Source organism: Syngnathoides biaculeatus, chromosome 9 (assembly GCF_019802595.1).
Source record: "Syngnathoides biaculeatus isolate LvHL_M chromosome 9, ASM1980259v1, whole genome shotgun sequence".
NCBI lineage: Eukaryota > Metazoa > Chordata > Actinopteri > Syngnathiformes > Syngnathidae > Syngnathoides > Syngnathoides biaculeatus.
The window spans coordinates 28517162-28536087 of NC_084648.1; the positions used below are offsets into that span (position 1 = coordinate 28517162).

An 18926-nucleotide genomic window follows, 5' to 3' on the forward strand; every position below is an offset into this window, starting at 1 on the left:
CAGAATCAGAATCATCTTTATCGGCCAAGTGTGTAAAAACACACAAGGAATTTTTCTCTGGCAGTCATTGCTGCCCTGGTACGACATTCAGAACAAACAACAAAGTAATGTAGGGATTTGCGAGTTTGGACCCTACGCGTGTTCACGGGTTGAGGAAGATATGACCAATGATTAGAAAAAGTTAACAGCAAATGGATTTATTACAAAGGAATGTGCAGTACAGACGTTCGGGTCTTATCTAGGTATCTGCCGCACATGAGACATGTGTTTTCTGGCAGGATAGTCAAAGAAGAGGGGAAAAGCTGCCCAGTAACACACGGTTTTTGTATGCATGGGTCCATGGTAGAAGTGGCTGCCCCCCCGCAGTCAGATCCTGGGCTGGGATGGTAACTTTCCGCTCCTTATCTGGTGTCGTTCGTCTCCACGGCAACGCCTGGGATAGGAGGATGGCGCCAGCCGGTTTTCTGGGTACAAAGACCAAGGACAACCACCGGCTCCACAACACATCCTTGTCTGATTGGCAAATGGACAACACTTAATCTGTTGATTAAAATGTATAAGGTCATATTTAAGCAAATAATGAAAGTGCAATAAAAGTAAAATAGTCTTCAGTAACAAGAACAAACAACAAGAGACATTTCTGTTTATTTGAACTATTCCTGATAAGAGTCACAGATGTGCAAGATGTAAAGTCTTCTTCATTTAGAACAGGTAGGAGATAAGAGTGTGTCAACGTCCCACATTGTGTTAAGCTTGTACAGAGTGCCTTTATCCGTTCACAGTTTCCGTTATAGACCAGTGCAATGACAATTGTCCAAAGGGAGGAGTTTAAAGTGAGGAATCTTGCGATAATCTACACAGTATTTTACTGATACTAATATTGATTGGACCAGCAGCACGGTGGTGTTAAACGCAGAGCTGAAGTCCACGAACAGGATCCTTGCATAGGTACCGTCACTGTCGAGATATTCAAGGATGAAGTGCAGAACCATGTTGACGGGCATCATCTGTAGACCTGTTAGCTCGATAGGCAAACTGCAGTCGGTCCAGCTGGGGAACTGTGACGGCCTTGAGGTGCGTTCAAAAGACTTCAAGACCAAGCAAACTCTTTATCCTGGTGGAGTTTCCCAAGTCTGGCTGAAAACCATGTCTTGTTGTTATTGAACGTGCGAAAACATGTTGTTGGTACACACACCTACACAGAAACTGACATACAGAGTAACAATATCGTGAATTTATCTACACTCTAGTCTGTGCTGTCAAAGTAGCTTTAAAGTTCAAATTTTGCCTCATTGGTCCACTTTGTAAGGCTTCGCACACTTAAGTGCTTGACTGTATGTAGCTATTAAGTAGAGCAAGCAGTGATCAGAGGAGCCAATGAGTGCATGGGGTATTGCACGATCTGCATTTTAAGTGTAACAATGGTCTAGTGTTATTTGCCCTCGTCAGACATTTTTCATGGTGCCAATATTTAGGGTTTCATGGTTAAATTTAACTGTTAAAATCTCCGAGGATAACGGGGATAATGAGTAGTTAATCTGGTGTTTTTTTCTCAATCTCGTTTACCTGCTCAGTGAGCATTAGCAGTGCTGTGTTCATGCTAGCTTGAGGCAGAATGTAAAGACCGACAAGGATGAAAGATGCAAACTCCCATGGCGAATAAAATGACTTACAGTTAAAAACGACTCTAAAAGCGGGCTGCTGTGTTTGCTGACCTGTGTAACGTCTGTGCACCATTTGTCAATGATATAAAAGCATATTACACCGTCTTTCGATTTCTGTGTTAGCTCCACGACCTGGTCTGCATGATGAAGGTGAACTCCGGGGAGTATAATGGTGGTGTCGGGGACGCGTCCACAAAGCCAAGTCTCCGTGAACCACAGGGCAGCAGAACGTCTAAAGTCTCTGCAGGTCTTGATCAGAAGTTAAGTTGATCCATTTTGTTGGCTAGAGAGCGTAGGTTCGCAAGATAAATTGATGGGAGCGCTAGTCGATGTCCCCACTTTTGGAATTTAAGTAGTTTACCGGTCACGTCCCCCTTCGTCGCCGACGTGAAGCCTTTAAGATTGCACTGACGAGTAACTCTGGAAAAAGATTCAACAAATTGGCGAAAGTTGTCAAAAAAAAAAGTCCGGAGAAGACTCTCTGATGGTCGCCTCCAATTGACTTAGCTTAAAGAATGGTTTGTTTGACCGACACTTCCGGCGAGTGACGTAATTTGATGATGTAGGTGCATAAGCTATATTGACAGAGAACATATTTTTTAACTCACAGTTGTGCAAAGCATGCAGTTTTCTATCATTTAGAGGTATTAGAATGCCCAATAGAGCGATAGTCAAATGTAATGACAATTGCGCAAACTGTATCAAGATTTCAAGGAGTGCATGTAGTTTAAAGTGACTAGTATTGCTATAGTCTGGGGGCATGTCTATTGTGCAAATGTTGCAGATCTTCCTCAGTTGTACAAGTGGTGCAGATGCTACTCAGGTACGAGAGGCTAGTACTGGTCAACAACAGATGCGCAGATGGTGTAGAGAGGTGAGACTACCACAGTGGGTGCATGAATAATGTATAATATATTATACTAATTGGTCCAGCAGAATGTAACAATAAAAACCCGAGGCAGAAAATTGGCAGCCTGTTGCAGTTGAATTGTATGTGAACTGTTTAAGAATTTAATTGCAAGAGGGAAGAACCTGTCAGAATGTTCGTTGGTTTTGGTTTGCATTGTTCAGAAGCGCCTACCAGAGAGAAGGAGCTGGAAGACCTGGTGGCCAAGATGTGGATGCTTCGATAGGATCCTGCTTGCTCTTGTCTTAGTTTGGGTGGATTGTAAGTCCTTAAGGGTGGCAAAGGTGATGCCAACAATCCGTTCAGCAGTTATGATTGTCCATTGCGGTTGGAGTTTGTCCTTTTTTGTGGGAGCACCAACCCAGACAGTGATAGAGGTAGATGGTACAGATTTGATGACCACTCTGTAGAACTGTCTCTTCTGTGACTACTGTTGGGTTTACTTTTATTATTAAAGGGGTATCAACAATTTTATCCAGTGTTTATATGATTTCATCATTGTTTGTCACTCACCCTGCATTTAGTCTCCTCTTGTATTCTGCTGTGACTATGCATATACCGTAATATACAGTTAAACTGAAAGTAAGCTTACATTCTGAAACCAAGATTTGCAATTATCTAAGGTGTTAACTGTATACATAAATCATAAAATCATCAAAATAGTAACCTACATTCTCTCTTTTTGCTTTACAGAACAAAATAATTCTGGACCCTTTGACGTTTAGCGAGGCCCGTTTCAGGCCTTCTCTGGAAGAGCGCTTGGAGAGCATAATCAGTGGTGCCGCATTAATGGCAGACTCTTCGTGCACACGTGATGACCGACGCGAACGCATCGTGGCTGAGTGCAATGCTGTTCGACAGGCCCTCCAAGACTTGCTGAGCGAGTACATGAACAATGTAAGTGTTGCTAAATTTCATGAACATTCCCAGTACCTATATAATGCAATATGCATACATTTTGTCATCAAATCTTATTGTTAAATGCAATTTATTCAGTTGTGTTTTTGCTCATTTGAGAAGGAAAAATTATTAGGTTTAACATCACTGCTCTTCACTAAGTTTTCCTTCAGAACTAACATTTTTTGCTCAATAAAATGGTCAATAAATAGGGACAGAGTGAATTTAAATGCTGCCTCACCGTAAGGAAACACAATTCCCTTCTCTCTATCGACTTAATATTGTTCCTTTTTTACGCTGTCTGCAAGCAGGGAACTAAGGAGGACCAAACCATGCAGGGTGGGATGTACATTTCAAAAGACAGAAAAGGAAAGTTTTCAATTGATAGTTGAAAAAAGTTAAACATTCTGTCGCTGTATGCGTTGACTAATTCTAATCTAGTATGCTCCTGTCAAAATACGTCATAATAAGGTGGGGTACATACAAAAGAGAGTTCTGATCAATTTTGAGGTTCAATGCCTTCCTTGCTAGAATAAAAATGGATTTTTCAAAATACCTTTGTCTAGCCTGTGAATGGACGTCAACCTGACGCCTTTGTCCTCTCAATTCTGATTGTTTGACTGGGCTGTATTTTGGAAAAAAAAACACCCCCACCAATAAATAAATAGATAAAATATTTTAAATCCATGTGATATGTATTCCAATGATGTCATCATTCCAAAAATGAACTAGTTTATCGTTTGTACACTGAACAAAAATATAAACACAACACTTTTTTATTAGATGTTTCATGAACTTGACTCAAACGTAAAACTTTCTCCAAACACAAAAGGGCATCTCCCTCAAAAATTGCTCACAAATCTTTTTTAATCTGTGCTGGTGAGCATTTCTTCTTTATTGGACAATCCATCCCACCTCACAAGTGCGGCATATAAAGATGCTGATTAGACGGCATGATTATTGCCATAGGCAAGGTGTGCCATAGGGTAACCACAATAAACGGCCACTTTGAAATGTGTAGTGATTCCTTTATGACCTTAGAGCTCAGACCAAACATTTAAATGAAGGAATAGATACTCAAACAATTACAAGTAAGAAAAGTACATTTCAGGTACTTCAATTTTCAATTTCTTTACCGCTCGTCTTTTGTTGTCTTGACAAAAAAACAAAACAGTAACAAAAAAACAAAGCAAACATCAGCGCTGAGGGGAAGACATCTTTCTAACTTAAAGGGATCTATCATTTATACATCGTAGTTGCATAATAATTAACTCCATAAATGTGTGAATGAATGTCTGATGGTGACTGTAAATTAAATAACTAGCCTAAGCAAACCATCAGGGCCAAAGTGTGTCTTCATTGAGGAAAAAACAAAACAAAAAGAAACAGTCATGTTGAATATATGTGTCTTTATATCGCCAGTTAAGCGCTGGTCTGTCTTTGACTGAGTCAGAGATCAGACGAAATGGGTACCCCACGATCGATCACCACCATGATTGCAAATGCCCCCTATCTTTTTTTTCCCCTCCATCGGACAGTCTCTGATCCAATGCCTATCCAATGTCCCCTCTTTCCACAACGAAAGCGTCTTCTTGAACAGTTTGCATCCCCACCCAGCCTCAACCTCCTCAAATCTAGCTCAGTGACACTTTAATATTTAGAGGAGCGAGGCGGCTTGCTTTTGTTGATAAATTACAGCAAGCTCTGTGAGAAAAGGGAGGTGGGAGAACCACAGAGGTACTGTGTGTGAAAGAGCTGTGCTGAGGATCGAAGGAGCCAGTTATGTTGTTGGTCTTCCTCCAAATTGTACTCTTTTTAATCTTTTGTCACAGTGTGAGGCCATTGTGGAACCCAGGTCGCGACCACAAACTGACCACAAACCTTGGCCAAGTCCGACAGATCTGACCACAGGCGATACAGTTACAGTAACTTGCCCTAAACATAGTTACCTCAGAAAGCTCATTTCCCTGTTCACATCTAAATCCACCAGTCAACCACATTTTCAGGCATTTGACAGTTTTATTAGTTCCAAATCCTTGACTGATTCTTTGAGCTGTCCCAACCAACTTATTTTTTTTAGTTGTACACAGGCTCTCTGTTGTTGGGAAACCACATTCATTTATCTCCACACATTCCACAGACTTCTCTCCATATTCAAATCCAAATCTTGTTAGAAGTACTTCTTTTTTTTTTTTTTTTTTCCCCAGAATATTCAAAGGGCTAACCTAAACTCTTTAATCTGGACATTAAATAGACTCTGTAATGTAGACTTCAATTAGAGTCTTTAACCTGGAACTTCGACTAGATTCTTTAACCAGATGTTAACTAGACTTCCGATGGATGTGGGGAGAGCATTTATTGATACTAATTATTACAAAGGCAAGATTGTTTAAAATACAGTATACATTATGAAATGTTCCTATTTCAAGCGATTTATTTACTATTTTGCCTTGGAGGGCAACGGGTCTGTTTGGATCCCGAGGTGAAAGCCAACATACAGAGGCCAGGCAGCCCCCGTCTATAATTCTTCGGGTAGGATTAGGACTCGGGAATTTGTCCTGAATGATCAATCACTCCCAGTGTCCCCTGAATCTGTGATCACTCCTGGATCTGCGATCAATCCTAGAATCCCACTTTGGATACCAGTTGTTTAGGATTTTTTTTTTTTTTTTTCAGGATAAGCAAGGAAGAAAACTTGTCTTTATGGGTTTTATTTAAAAAAAAGACACATTTTTGTAAAAACAGTTAATGGCACAAGTCTTATAAGTTGTCACCTCTTACTGTAGCCTCAACAAAAATCCTGTTACATCGAAGTGAGAGAGACAGAGAAAGAAAACACAACATTATGTTCAACCTCTATTATATTCAATACACTACAAATGCAAGATATATTGCTGTCATTCATAAGCTAAGGTGGGGCAATGTTCACCTCTTTGTGAACAAGTGCGTTAGAAAATAGTCAAACAGTTTAAAGACAATGTTCCTCAACATATAATTACAAGGATTTTAGAGATTCCATTTTCTACGGTCTTGTCTGGATAAATCACTGGAAACCAACATTGAATGACCATGGCTTTCAGTCCCTCAAGTGCCACTGCATCAAAAACCGACATCAACGTGTAAATGATATCACCACATGGGCTTAGGAACCCTTCAGAAAGCCAATATCAGTAAATACAGTTCGGCTCAACTACGCAAAGCAAAAGCCATCTATCAGCAACACCCAGAACCTGCTTCCTTATCTGGGCCCGGCCTCATCTAAGATTGATTGATGCAATGTGGACAAGTGTTCTGTGGTCCGATGAGTCCACATTTCAAATTGTTTTTGGAAATTGTGGACGACAAGCACCATTTAGACCTCCAGTCTCCAGTTGAAACCCATTGAAAATGTGTGGTGCATTATGAACCATAAAATACGAGAATGGAGACCCCAGACTGTTGAACAGCTGAAGTCGTACATCAAGAAAGAATGGGAAACAATTCCACTGGCAAACCTTCAACAGTGTGTCCTCAGTCCCCCAACGTTTATTGAATTTTAAAAGAAAAGGCTTACACAGTGGTAAACATGACCCCGTCAGCTTTTATGGAATGTGTTGACAAAATACTGTATAATATTAAGATACTGATTATTTGCTAAAAACAAAAGGTTTTCAGTTTGAACATGTCTTTGTAATATATTCTAATAAATATAAATATAAGTTGAAAAATTAGCTTCAGATCTTGTTTTTTTTTTTTATTTTAACACGTTCCAACTTAATTGGAATTGAATTTGTAGATTTAGACAAATTTGTGAACAATACTTGTAAGATATGGCCTTTCATGTATGTTGAAAAAGTTTTTGTTCTTTGAGTCCAGTCCACAAAAAATGGGAGCAAAATCACAAGTGCTACGTTTCAATTTTTATTCAGTGTCATTCCAAAGTTTGAACTAAGTTCAGCAGTCTAAAAATGAATTAGTTTATTTTTCTTTTTTTCCCCAAAAGATTTGCTGGCAAGCTGCTACCCTCAAAATACTGGAATTTATTTTCCTTATTTCTTTGTACCCATTCAGTCCACAGTACTAGCCAGCTGAAGCTTTCACCCAATAATCTTAAAAACATGAAGAAAAACTCATGCTTGTATAGTCTTTTAAAATGAGGTATTAAAATAAGAACAGGATTTTTGTATGGTGCAAAAAAATAAAAGCACTTTTCCTATGAATCTGTTTTTACAATTATGTACTGTTACAAAAGAAGAAATTCACTTCTATTTATGTTGTCCCTGAACACACCTCATCCACTTGTGCAGCTGCCGCGTGCCTGCTTAGTTAGTTGGCGTCAGGTTGTTATCAATAAAACAAGAGTTCAAAATACGTAGAAACGAGCGTAAAAACAAACTGAAAAAAGCGAGAGGGGGCACACAATTAAAATCCTTGCTCACTTTTGCAAAAGCACCTCTCACTTTCTGATTCCACACTTGCTTCCATTCTCTGCTGTCGATTCTGATTTCTGCTCTTTCTCACTTTTATTTTCTCCTTGGTCAAAAAAATTATATTCACACAGAAAGACTTTGTAAATGTTTATTTACACACCTTGTTTCCAAACAGTGACTGTACCACAGTAATAAAATGCCTCAAACATAACAGAAAACTCAGTTTTATTCATCCTCCCCCTGTTCTCTGAAACCACTAAAGTATCAGGGTTGAACAGCCTCAGAATATCACACATCATTTCAGTCTCTCAGTTGCTCTCAATATCATTTTCATCTCGAGTTACCGCTGAAGTTGTGCTGTTCTCCTCATGTAGCAGTCCAGCCTTTTAATCTGTTAGAGTTCATTCTTTCATGTTCAATGCTCCACACATTTAAAATCCCCCGGAAGAGCTTCACATGGGGCTAGTTTTTGTGAAAGATTAAATTAATTAAATAAAAAATAAATATTTTTAGTGTGTGAATGTTGTGCAGCATTCTCTTTTCAGGGTCCCTCTTCTTTTTGGCTGTCAATTAAGGTAGATTTTTATTTTTCCACAGCCAATTAAGGTACATTTTTCTTCTTCTATGGCCAATTGAGGTAGATTTGTCTTCTTCTACACCCACTTAAAACAAAGTCTCCTTCTTCTTTTACACATTTGAAACCTCTGTGCATGCCAAAACCCAAGTGCATTTTCGGAAATAGCCATGTTTTAATCATTATTTTTGTTGTACAGTATTTCCTCGCAATAACACGCTTCACTTTTTGCAGTGTCGCTATTACACAGATTTTTTGTGTGTGTAATTTTTCATAGTGTAGCACGTTTTTTTTTATACAGTGAATGTGCATTGTATTCTGTATCCTGATTGTCTAAGGGAAACTACACATTGTGTGTTGCATCCCAATTGGCGAATCGCCCTGAGTACAAGACCACTGTGGTGGCGCTGCCGGCAGACCTCGCGTTATATTCGCATTGTGGGCGATCGTGGGAAAAAAAATTAAAAAATCGCTTCCCCAACGTGCAAGCACACATGAAACCCATCATGGTGTCGAAGCCAAGCAGAGATAATGAAGGGCAGGAACTCGTCATCTAATTCTCCGTGTGCGTATGTGCGCAAGGGCATGGGATTTTTGAAAAACTGGTACTCACATGCATGAACTAAATTTTCTAACGGTGAGTTGGTAGCTGCACAGTCACAGAAGAAAATTGAGCGGGATTAATGGAATTAGTTCCAAATCTTAATACCACCACGATGATGTACGAACATTTTGAATTGAAGCCTGATGAGCGCAGCCATCCTGCTCATGCCAAAGAGCGAATAAGTCAAGTTTGTATGAAGTTGCAACAATGATGAGTCTTAAAACTTAAAACTTCCATGTAACGAAATCCATTTTAAATTGGAGAGTCCAAATTGCCCTTCGGTGTGGTTGTGAGTGCGAATCCTTGTTTGTTTACATGTGTCCTCTGATTGGCTGGCAATTAGTTGAAAGGTGAACCCTACCTTTTGTCTGAAGATAGCTGGGATAGATGGTAGTACTCTCGCAACCCTTTTGAGGATGAGCAACTCAGAAAATGGATGGATGCATGGATGTAAGCAGCTATCACGACTATTTGAGTTGCACCCAGCATCCAAAGGCAGCATTTTTTTTTTTTTAGGAAGCTTGAACCAAAGCACAAGGTTAATTGATGTGGTAGCCGGTCATAAATTAGCTTCAAGTGACAGGAGAATGTCCATACCTGTCTGAGCTGCTGGTGATCTGTGATTGGTGACAGTGTTCCCGGCTCCCTGGCTAGTGCTGAATCATCAGGAGAAGCTGATTTAGTTAGAACAGCTCAGACAGAGCCAATCTATCAGTGGATCTATGGAGTAATGCATTACCAGCTTGGGTCAAGAGAGCTTGGGTAGAATATAGCCATAGCCAGAAGCAATGGCAGGTAAACGGGGCAACTGGGCAGCTCTCTGAGCAGTACAGAGTAGGATTAAGTGAGGGTGATAGTGAGCACACTCACCTCACTGTTTGTGAAATGTGGCACATAAAACCAAGCATGGGTGGTGTAGTAGGCTGATCATTAGAGGAGAAGACAGATGGCCTTTATTTATAGTCCCCCTGGAAGTTGCCATGCAAAATGCTCATTCAACAATTGGAGTGACTTATCCAATGCAGTCACAGTGTGTATTGTTTATTGTGCATGCTGACTTCATGACATGACAAAGCCATGCAAAGATGTAGAAGAAATGCTTGGCCAATACCAAATACACCTTCCATGTTCCCATTGTTATCAAAATACAAGTCCTTTTTAGATAGTCTAGTCTTGACTGAGCTGTCATCTTAAAGTGATGGGGGTGTTTGTGCATCCCAGTAATCCTTGAGCTAGGGCTTTATGCCCCTGGTGGGGTCACCCATGGGAAACAGGTTCAAGAGGAAGGACCAGACAAGCACGGTTAAAAGAACCCCAATGACAAATAAAAAAAAGGATCTGAAGACTGGGGTTCAACCTGATCCTGCCTGTGTGGAGTTTGCATGTCCTCTCCGTGTCTGCGTGGGTTTTCTCCGGTCACTTCGGTTTCCTACCCTATCCCCAAAACATGCATTAATTGGACATTCTAAATTGCCTCCAGGTGTGATTGTGATTTCAACTGTTATCCATCTCCATGTGCCCTACCATTGGCTGGTAACCAGTTCAGGTTGTACCCCGCCTCCTGCCCGATGACAGCTGGGATTGGTCCCAAGCACTCCCATGACCCTTGTGAGGATAAATGGCTCTGAAAATGAACGGAGGAATGGATGGATCTGTGGATAAATGGATCTTTTCCCGAACACTGTTGCCACCCTGTGGAGCCAACCCAGGAAGTGGGTTTCAAGGGCAATCACCTGCCTGCAACCATGAGGCCTGGCTGAGCACAGCCCCGAAGAGTAACATGGGTCCCCCTTCTCTTGGGTTCACCACCTTTGGGAGGTGCTTGGAGTGTTCTGTTATTGGATAACTGTCCTCATCATGGATTGTCAATAAGGAACACCATGTTCAAGCAAAAGGTTGTCCTTGTATGCACTTAGCATGAAGGCACCTTAGGTCACAGTACTATGATCACCTTTGAGGTCCTTTCATCAGACGTTCGGCCGCATGTCTTGGACACTAAGTAAGAGATGGGTGGAACTTTCAACTGAGCACCATCTGGTGGTTTGTTGGCTCTGATGATGGGGAAGATGCTGGTCTGACCTGTTAAGTTCAAATGTATTGTGAAGGTATGCTGGGTACATCTGTGAGAATCCACTATCAAAAGGATTTCAACTGCTACCTCTGCCAGAACTTCATCCACGTCCTGGGAACAACGGGGGACATTGAGTCTGAGTGGACCTTGTTTCGCACCTCCATTGCTTAAGCAGCCAACTGGAGTTGTGGCCATAAGGTGGTCGCTGCTGGTAGTTCATGAAATCCACTTAACACGTTGGTGGACACCAGTGCTGAGGGATGGCGTCATGCTGAACAAGTAGTTCTATCTGGCATTTTTGCCCTGTGTGACTCCTGAGGCAGCTGATGGGTTCCGACTGGTCAGGCGAAACCTGGCTTTGGTGGTTGCTGAGGAAAAAAAAAAAAAAAAAACAGGTGTGGGAAGAGTTTGGTGAGGCTATGGAGGAGAAAATGTCCAGATTGCTTTGAAGAAATTCTGGTCTACCATCTGTCATCGTGGGAGAGGAAAGCAGTGCACCATCAACACTGTGTATAATTGGGACGAGGCGCAGTTGACCTAGACTCGGGATGTTATGAGTCAGTGGGGTGAATACCTCAAAGACTTCCTCAATTAAACCTACATGCATTCTGATGAGGAAGGAAAGTCTTTAATTTCTGAGGCAGCCTTTCTGAGCTGTGATGTCATTAAAAAGATCCTCCGTGGCAAGGTGTTGATGAGATTTGCTTGGAGTTTATAAAGGCTCTGGAAGTTGTGGGGCTTTTCTGGTTGACACATGTCTGGAACATTGTGTGGACGGGGACCAACTACAGGAGCATGGCACATGTGTAATGCCTCCATGGCAAGGTCTATTTTTGGCTGCTGGAGAGGTGAGATAAATGTCTGGATGGATGGACAAACTTGAAATGGTTAATAGTACTCATTCACTGGTGAACTTCAGATTTTTCTCATTTCATAATTGATTGCCCATTAAAATGTCTCTTATTTTGACTTCAGTTTAAAGAAAGCGCTTTAGCTTGTGTCTAGCACAAAGCCAATATATCAGTGGTATTTTTAACCACATAAAGAGGGAAACGATTAAGTGGCTACATAAATAGCAAAGTACCATGCTGTATAAATGAACTATGGTAAGGTGGATTTCCTCCCTGACACAGTGTAACTGTGAGCCATTAGAGCACTTTGTGACTGAACTCAAGCTGTAGCTTAAAGACACAAACAGCGATGAGATGGTCAGAGACGCATTGTTTTCTCTAACAACTCAGCGAGTGTGTGTGAAAAGTTACTCAGCCAGAGGCTGGCACTCATGCTCGAAAAAAGCAATTATAGCCCGCTCCCACAAGTTATCAAAAGTGCAGCTAAAGGCTATGGAGAGGCACGAGGTCTACGTTAGCCACCGCAAATGTGGAAAGCAAAGTTTCACTGCGGGTGCGAGGAGGCATATTAACAACCCAAAGACCTCTGTAAAGATATGTAAAAAGTGTGATGGATACCACAGTAAATTAGCTGAATGCTCGGCAAAAGGTAAACAATGCCTGAAGTGTCAGACCCCTTTTTCTGTCTGTTCTTATAACCATAAGCCACACAATGAAATGCTATGATAAAAAGGCAGTAAGATGCTTATAAGCAAGACAATATTCACAAAAAAGATGACTAAAACATGCGAGTAGTATTGTAGTTTTGCCGTCCAGTGGGCGTGGTAAACAAAAGTCATGTCACTCATGACGTCACGTGAAAAGTATCTATTCCAAACAAAGGCTACTGTATCAACTATTAATATTAGTTTTCTCTGGTGTTCAAATACTTATTTGCAGCTGTATCACACAAATAAATCATTAAAAAAATCATACATTGTGGTTTCTGGATTTTTCTTTTTAGATTATCTCTCTCACTTGTAAATGCGGCCTCAGAATGTTTGCGCTCGACTGTTCTCCAGTATTTTACCAGACTCTGTCAATCTCAGGGGACCCGACTGGGTTTCTATTCCATTAGCATTTCTTTTATGTATTTTCATGGATTAATTTCATTATTTTTAGACCGTAGTAGAACTTTATAATATAGTCTGTCCTCAGTCGTGGACATTTGGACAACAACTTGAACATCTCCCAACCACTTGATTGTGTTGTTTGGAGATTTCCAATCATACTAAATGTGAAGTGGTGGGGCTTAGGGAACTCCCTCTTTCTCAGTTTTTAAAAAAAAAAAAAAAAGATCTTGAATTTTTGTTTTGTGGTCGTTAGGAGGATACATTAATCAACAACAGTTTCCACTGCACTATGGAATTGTAATTGACATCACATCACACAGAGTTAGTCTATTTTGCATGCAGCAGAATTGTTATGCTCTGAGGCTCCCAGCAAGCATTGCGCCATGAATTGTTGTAACTGTTGCCATAATAAAAACATTAATTATAAATGTTCATGAATGATGAGGATTAATGTAACATTGATCATGTGTGTAGTTCATGATGTGTGTCTTAATTAACTCTGACGTTTCTTCCACTTTTTTCACAAACGCTTACTTGGATGTGTGCAACAGAGTGACGTTATGATCATCAGCACCACGATGAATAAAACTAGTGATTTGACACTGGTGTCAGTTACTTATTGTAATTAAAGTTCACAGTGCCTTACAGACAACGGTGTTGAAAGTACACATCCAGGTTTTACAGTCTACTTCACAAACTGGGTTAAATTAGTACAATAAATTCAGTCTATGTAACCCGGGCTTACAGTGTACTTAGGTGTAGTTAACTGAGAAGTAGAATATGTTAACTTATCTATATTTGAAGTGTACTTAACAAGCTAATTTAAATCAATAAAGTAAAAATTATTGTGATTATTTTACATTTTTAACCTAATCCGGGTTTAGATTATATGCACCTACATATGTACTAGAGCACGTGCATAGCTTTGATGTTATTTAGCTACTTTTGAAATTTTATTTCAACTTCTCACTACTTTTGCTGGTTCAGTGTTATTAATTTAATGAAGAATAATTTGGCTCTTTACTTCTCCAAGTAGCATGCCTAACACGATTACAATTAAATCTTACTTTATGGGAAACAGGAAACACAATCCTTTGTTGTTATTTGGAGTACATCCATATCAAACACTTGAACACACACCATCACCATCTAGGATTTAGGTGATTGAAGAAATGAGACTCAAATTTGGTTTAAAGGTCATATCAGGGGACCTGATAGAATTATCCAGGAACATATTAATGCAATAAAAAGCTTTCAGATCTGGCAACTCTATTGCATTAGAATGCTGCCAGCCCTTGTACTGTGCCCCTCCTCATGCTCTGCAATGCCAATTCCTTTCAAGGGCTTGCTTCTTTGAGTAGCGCAAATGTGATAGACATTGATAGCTTGATCAAACTATAGAATCAACTCTAACATGATTAAGTGGGCAGACATGGAAGCAAAGACCTGGGCTGTAACTGTATTAACTGCTACATATGTTAGGGTTATGGATCCAGAGGGCTAAATGCAATGGGAAATCAAGTATGCAGGCCACAATTCAGAGAAAGCGTGTGTAACTGTTTGCATTTACAGTAAATTATTTCTTTGATTTCTGTCTTTTAACAACCAATCCACATAATTTCTACACTTTCCACAATATACCTGGAAAGGTTTGTCCAAGCTTTAAGGATAATCTATTTCATATCATTGGAATAGTATTATTTATTCAATAGGCCACTATCATCTTACCGTTGACTTGAACCATTTGATGTGTGTTATAAAAAAAAAAAACATGTGTGTGTATATATACATACATATACAGTGTATATATATATATATATATATATATATATATATATATAGATATATATATATATAGATAGATAGATAGATAGATAGATAGATAGATAGATAGATAGATAGATAGATAGATAGATAGATAGATAGATAGATAGATAAAGTTTCCAGCGAAAGTGCTGCGTTCACCTGTTAAAACAATTATACGCAATTATAAACATTGTGGGAATACCCAGCCATCAAACTCCTCAGAAAGGATGGGCTCCATGTCCCAGAGATGAACATGTTTTGTGTCATGTACTGAGAAGAGCTGGAAGAACAGGGGGAGGCAGATATGAGATGATTAGCAGTTTATTGAAGAAAAGGTAATGGAGGTGATCCTGGAAAGTGGGATGAATCTTCATTGGTTGAGGAAGCTTTAACTGGATGGAAGTGGGATCGATGATCTTGGTAAAGGACCAATGTAATATGGAGCAAGGTTACGGGACTCAGTCTGAAGTGGGAGGTCCTGGGAGGAAAGACAGACGGATTTTCCACCTTGCTTTTGGGGGTAGGAGCTATGTCGGTCTGTGAGCTGTTTGTTGTGAGCTGTAGATCGGCTCAACGCCAGCCGGACTTTCTTCCACACTGCCTGAAACACTCCAGAGATGATCTTGAACAGTACAAACTACCACCGCCTACTCTTGTAATTTGAAGAGTGGGGTTGGAAACCGTGGCAAGCCATGAACGGGGACATACCAGTGGAAGAACTGGTGAGGTGTGTGTGTGTATTGAATCCACGGGAGGAATGTGCACCATGAAGATGGGTTGCGTGAAACTACACAGTGGACAGCTGACTCGAGGGATTGATTAGCTCGCTCTGTCTTGCCGTTGGTATGCGGATGGTACTCTGAAGACAAGCTGGCCGCTGTGCCTACCACCTAGCAGAATTCCCTCCAGACCTGTGAAGAGAACTGTGGAACCCTATTGGAGACAATATTGATGGTAATTCCATGGAGTCTAAAGACATGCGTGACCAGGAAGTTAGCAGATAGAGCAAGCTTGTACGAATTCACGGGTGTCTTTGATGAGACCAGAAGTGCTGTTGAATGAACTAGGTTGTCCAGCAGATGCCAGAGTGACAGGTTCACTCTGAATCATGGACCCATTGGAAGACTTCCGAACGTGCGGAGTCTGGCACAGACGGTCAGGAGGCCTGCTCTTGGGATCCGGTTGGTTCTTTTGGACCTCATTGACCAACTGTTCGATTTTGCATGTGGCTGCACCAACAAAATATGCTGGAAGAATGGGTTCAGGCTCAGCTGCAGTAAACAGGGAAGCGATGATATCGATGAAGGTGCTTTGCTTTGGTGTTCCAGGACCTGGACTGAAGGAAAGACTAATGTTGATCGACTGGTCGATCACGATCGACTCTTGGGCACCCCTGTGTGAATCAAATATCTGCTGTGTTGTATAAAGTTGTCAGAAAATAACATTTATCCATTGATAATCATGGTTTTAAAATATAACAAAATCCAACGAAGTGTTGGTCTTGCCAAAGTTTTATTAAATTATTAGTTTCACATTAAGTTACAAATTTCCTGAGTAAGATGTAAACACAAATCTTTGGGACAAAATGGAAAATGAACGTGCTACAAAGATAAATGTAAACATTTATATTAAATCTAAATGGAGTACGTCCATTTTCTTTAATATATGTGAGGATCCACCAGAGGTTGTGCCATAAAAGTGAAACTGTCACTGCTCCAATTGTTTAACTTTTAACAGGTTTACTTTAGCCTATTGAAACTCAAGCCACAAATTGGCACTGCTTAGAGAGAGCGTTTATTTGACCTCGAGATAACTTGGAAGCTCTTACAGCTGCTTTTAAAACTGAAATCCATGCATGGCTCTCCAAACATGCTGTATATTTTCTGAATTAAAAAATTCCCCCAAAATACTTGGGGGGGGGTTTAATTTTCACAAATTATATAATTTTTTGTGTGGCATAATTCCATTAGTGCTGCAGATTTCAAAATTAAATATACCATATTTTACCTCAAACGAATCTACCCATGTTTAGCAAATCAATGAGCAAAATATTTTAAACTAATAAACCTTGAAACAAAAAGTCTAAGATGTTTGCCACTAAATGTGTCTATGTATTTATGTAAAGCTATCCTTTGTTTGACAATGATTTTCAGTCTAAAACTTTTCAGGGATAAGAATGCCTTTATAAGCATTATGAAAGGAGCTTGGCAAATGGAAAACAAATTGTCTGTTTTTATTTTGGAATGTACATCCTGAGGAATCAAAGTTACATCACAAAATTACAGAAAATCCCCAAAGAGTTCCCTTGATTTATATAGGATACAAATTATGTTCCTCACTTAATACTATCATCATGCCTTCTCATGCTCCTCTCTGTGCAGCCATGCAACATGCTGTTTCAGTGATACAACATGTCAGTGCTAAGGCAGTGGGACATAAATTATTCTGCCCTGTAGGCACATGATTTACAGTGCATATGGTGAAAATCAGATTAAGTGAACCATACAAGGGGACGTTTGCCCCCTGTCTATATCTATTCTGGATTAATTTAAGAAATAAATCAACCTTTTACCTTGTTAGACGGGTTGGCAAAATTAAATCCAATTCAAGAACATTTACTAATTGGTACATTATTTTTAGTCATATTTAAGGCCTTGCATGGAGTTACAAGTGAGAAAGGCATCCCTATCAAAGCCATTCATAGAGAAAACTGTCAATGAAGTCTGTATTTGATAATTGTTAGGAGGCAAGGTGTCAATGGATCAACAATTATTAGCACGGCACACTGCTTTATTAAGACTGTATTTTCTGGATGACAGCGCGCACCAGTTAATAGGTCGCACCCACTCTATGAGGGGAAAAAATAATAAATTTGATGGATGAGCTGCGCCGGACCACACAACGGGGATATACTGTAGGCACAGGAAAGTTGTTAAAACTAGATATTAACACAGAAAGACTCTGTAAACATTTATTTACGTACCTTGTTTACAAACAGTGACTGTAACACAGCAGTAAAATGGCTCTAACATGACAAAAAAGTCATTTTTTATTCATCCTGCCCTTGTTCACTAAAACCACTAAAGTATTGAGTTTGAACAGCTTCAGAAAGTCTCACATACCATTTCAGTCTGTCATTTTCCATATCATTTTCATCTCGAGTTACGAGTGAAGTTGTGTGGTTCCCCTCACGTAGCAGTCTAGCCTGTTAATCCATGAGTGATAGTAGATTTTTTCAAACTTCTCCTAATTCACAGGGAGCGCTTCGTATGTGGCTACTTTTTGTGAACATCTTTTTTTAATTAATTGAATTAAAAATATATATTTTGCGTTCATGAGTCCCGTGCAGCATCTTGCTTTCAGGGCATGAAAAACTAGCACTATCTTCGTCTACACAGGCTAAAGGTAGCTTGTAGTGCCAGAGAAAAGGAGTCGGAGGCGGAGTGTCGGACATAGGAACAAAACTTGTTTTATTGGTAGACATCAAAACACTACTCGCATAACGTCGGAACTCTCTGAGCTGCTCACTCCGGAAGAGCAACAACAAAAACAGTCCGTGCGGAACCCCGGACCCCAACTCGAGGTCCCGCGTGTGAATGATGTAAACACCATACAAGCCCCGCCAGAATTCACCCATAGTCAAAATCCTCGTGCCGTGGCGGGATGATGACCCGACCCCGGCGGGTGTGCACTGTAGGGGCCGCGGGGAGCGGTGCCGCACTGTCCATTGAATCATGGGACAAGGGCCCAGGCGGGGTCAAGGGCACCCCGGCAGGCGCAGGGGCACAGGGCAAAGGGGGATGACCCAAAGGCTGGGCAATGTCCAGATGCGCGGGTTTGACCCTGTCCACGGAAACAGTGTCGGGTCTGCCGCCAATGTCTACGAGCAGTCTCTTATCCCCATGCTCCAGGACTCTCAATGACCCGTCGTATGGGGGGCGCAGAGGTCCACGTTGGGCGTCATGACGAACAAACACAAAATCTGCAGAGCGCAGGTGACGGGGCAGCCGGGCAGCTGGGGTGCCATGTTG

At 40.6% G+C, this 18926-nt stretch overlaps 1 protein-coding gene across 3 annotated transcripts in view; it reads left to right on the plus strand.

The window, feature by feature from the left end:
* ctnna2 (catenin (cadherin-associated protein), alpha 2) overlaps positions 1-18926 on the plus strand; it is a 385655-nt gene that overhangs the window by 103025 nt on the left and 263704 nt on the right. For all 3 annotated transcript variants that reach the window (XM_061830846.1, XM_061830850.1, XM_061830847.1), the window contains one exon: positions 3265-3468. In XM_061830846.1, coding sequence (XP_061686830.1) covers positions 3265-3468 — 204 coding nt within the window. The remainder of the gene's footprint in view (positions 1-3264; positions 3469-18926) is intronic.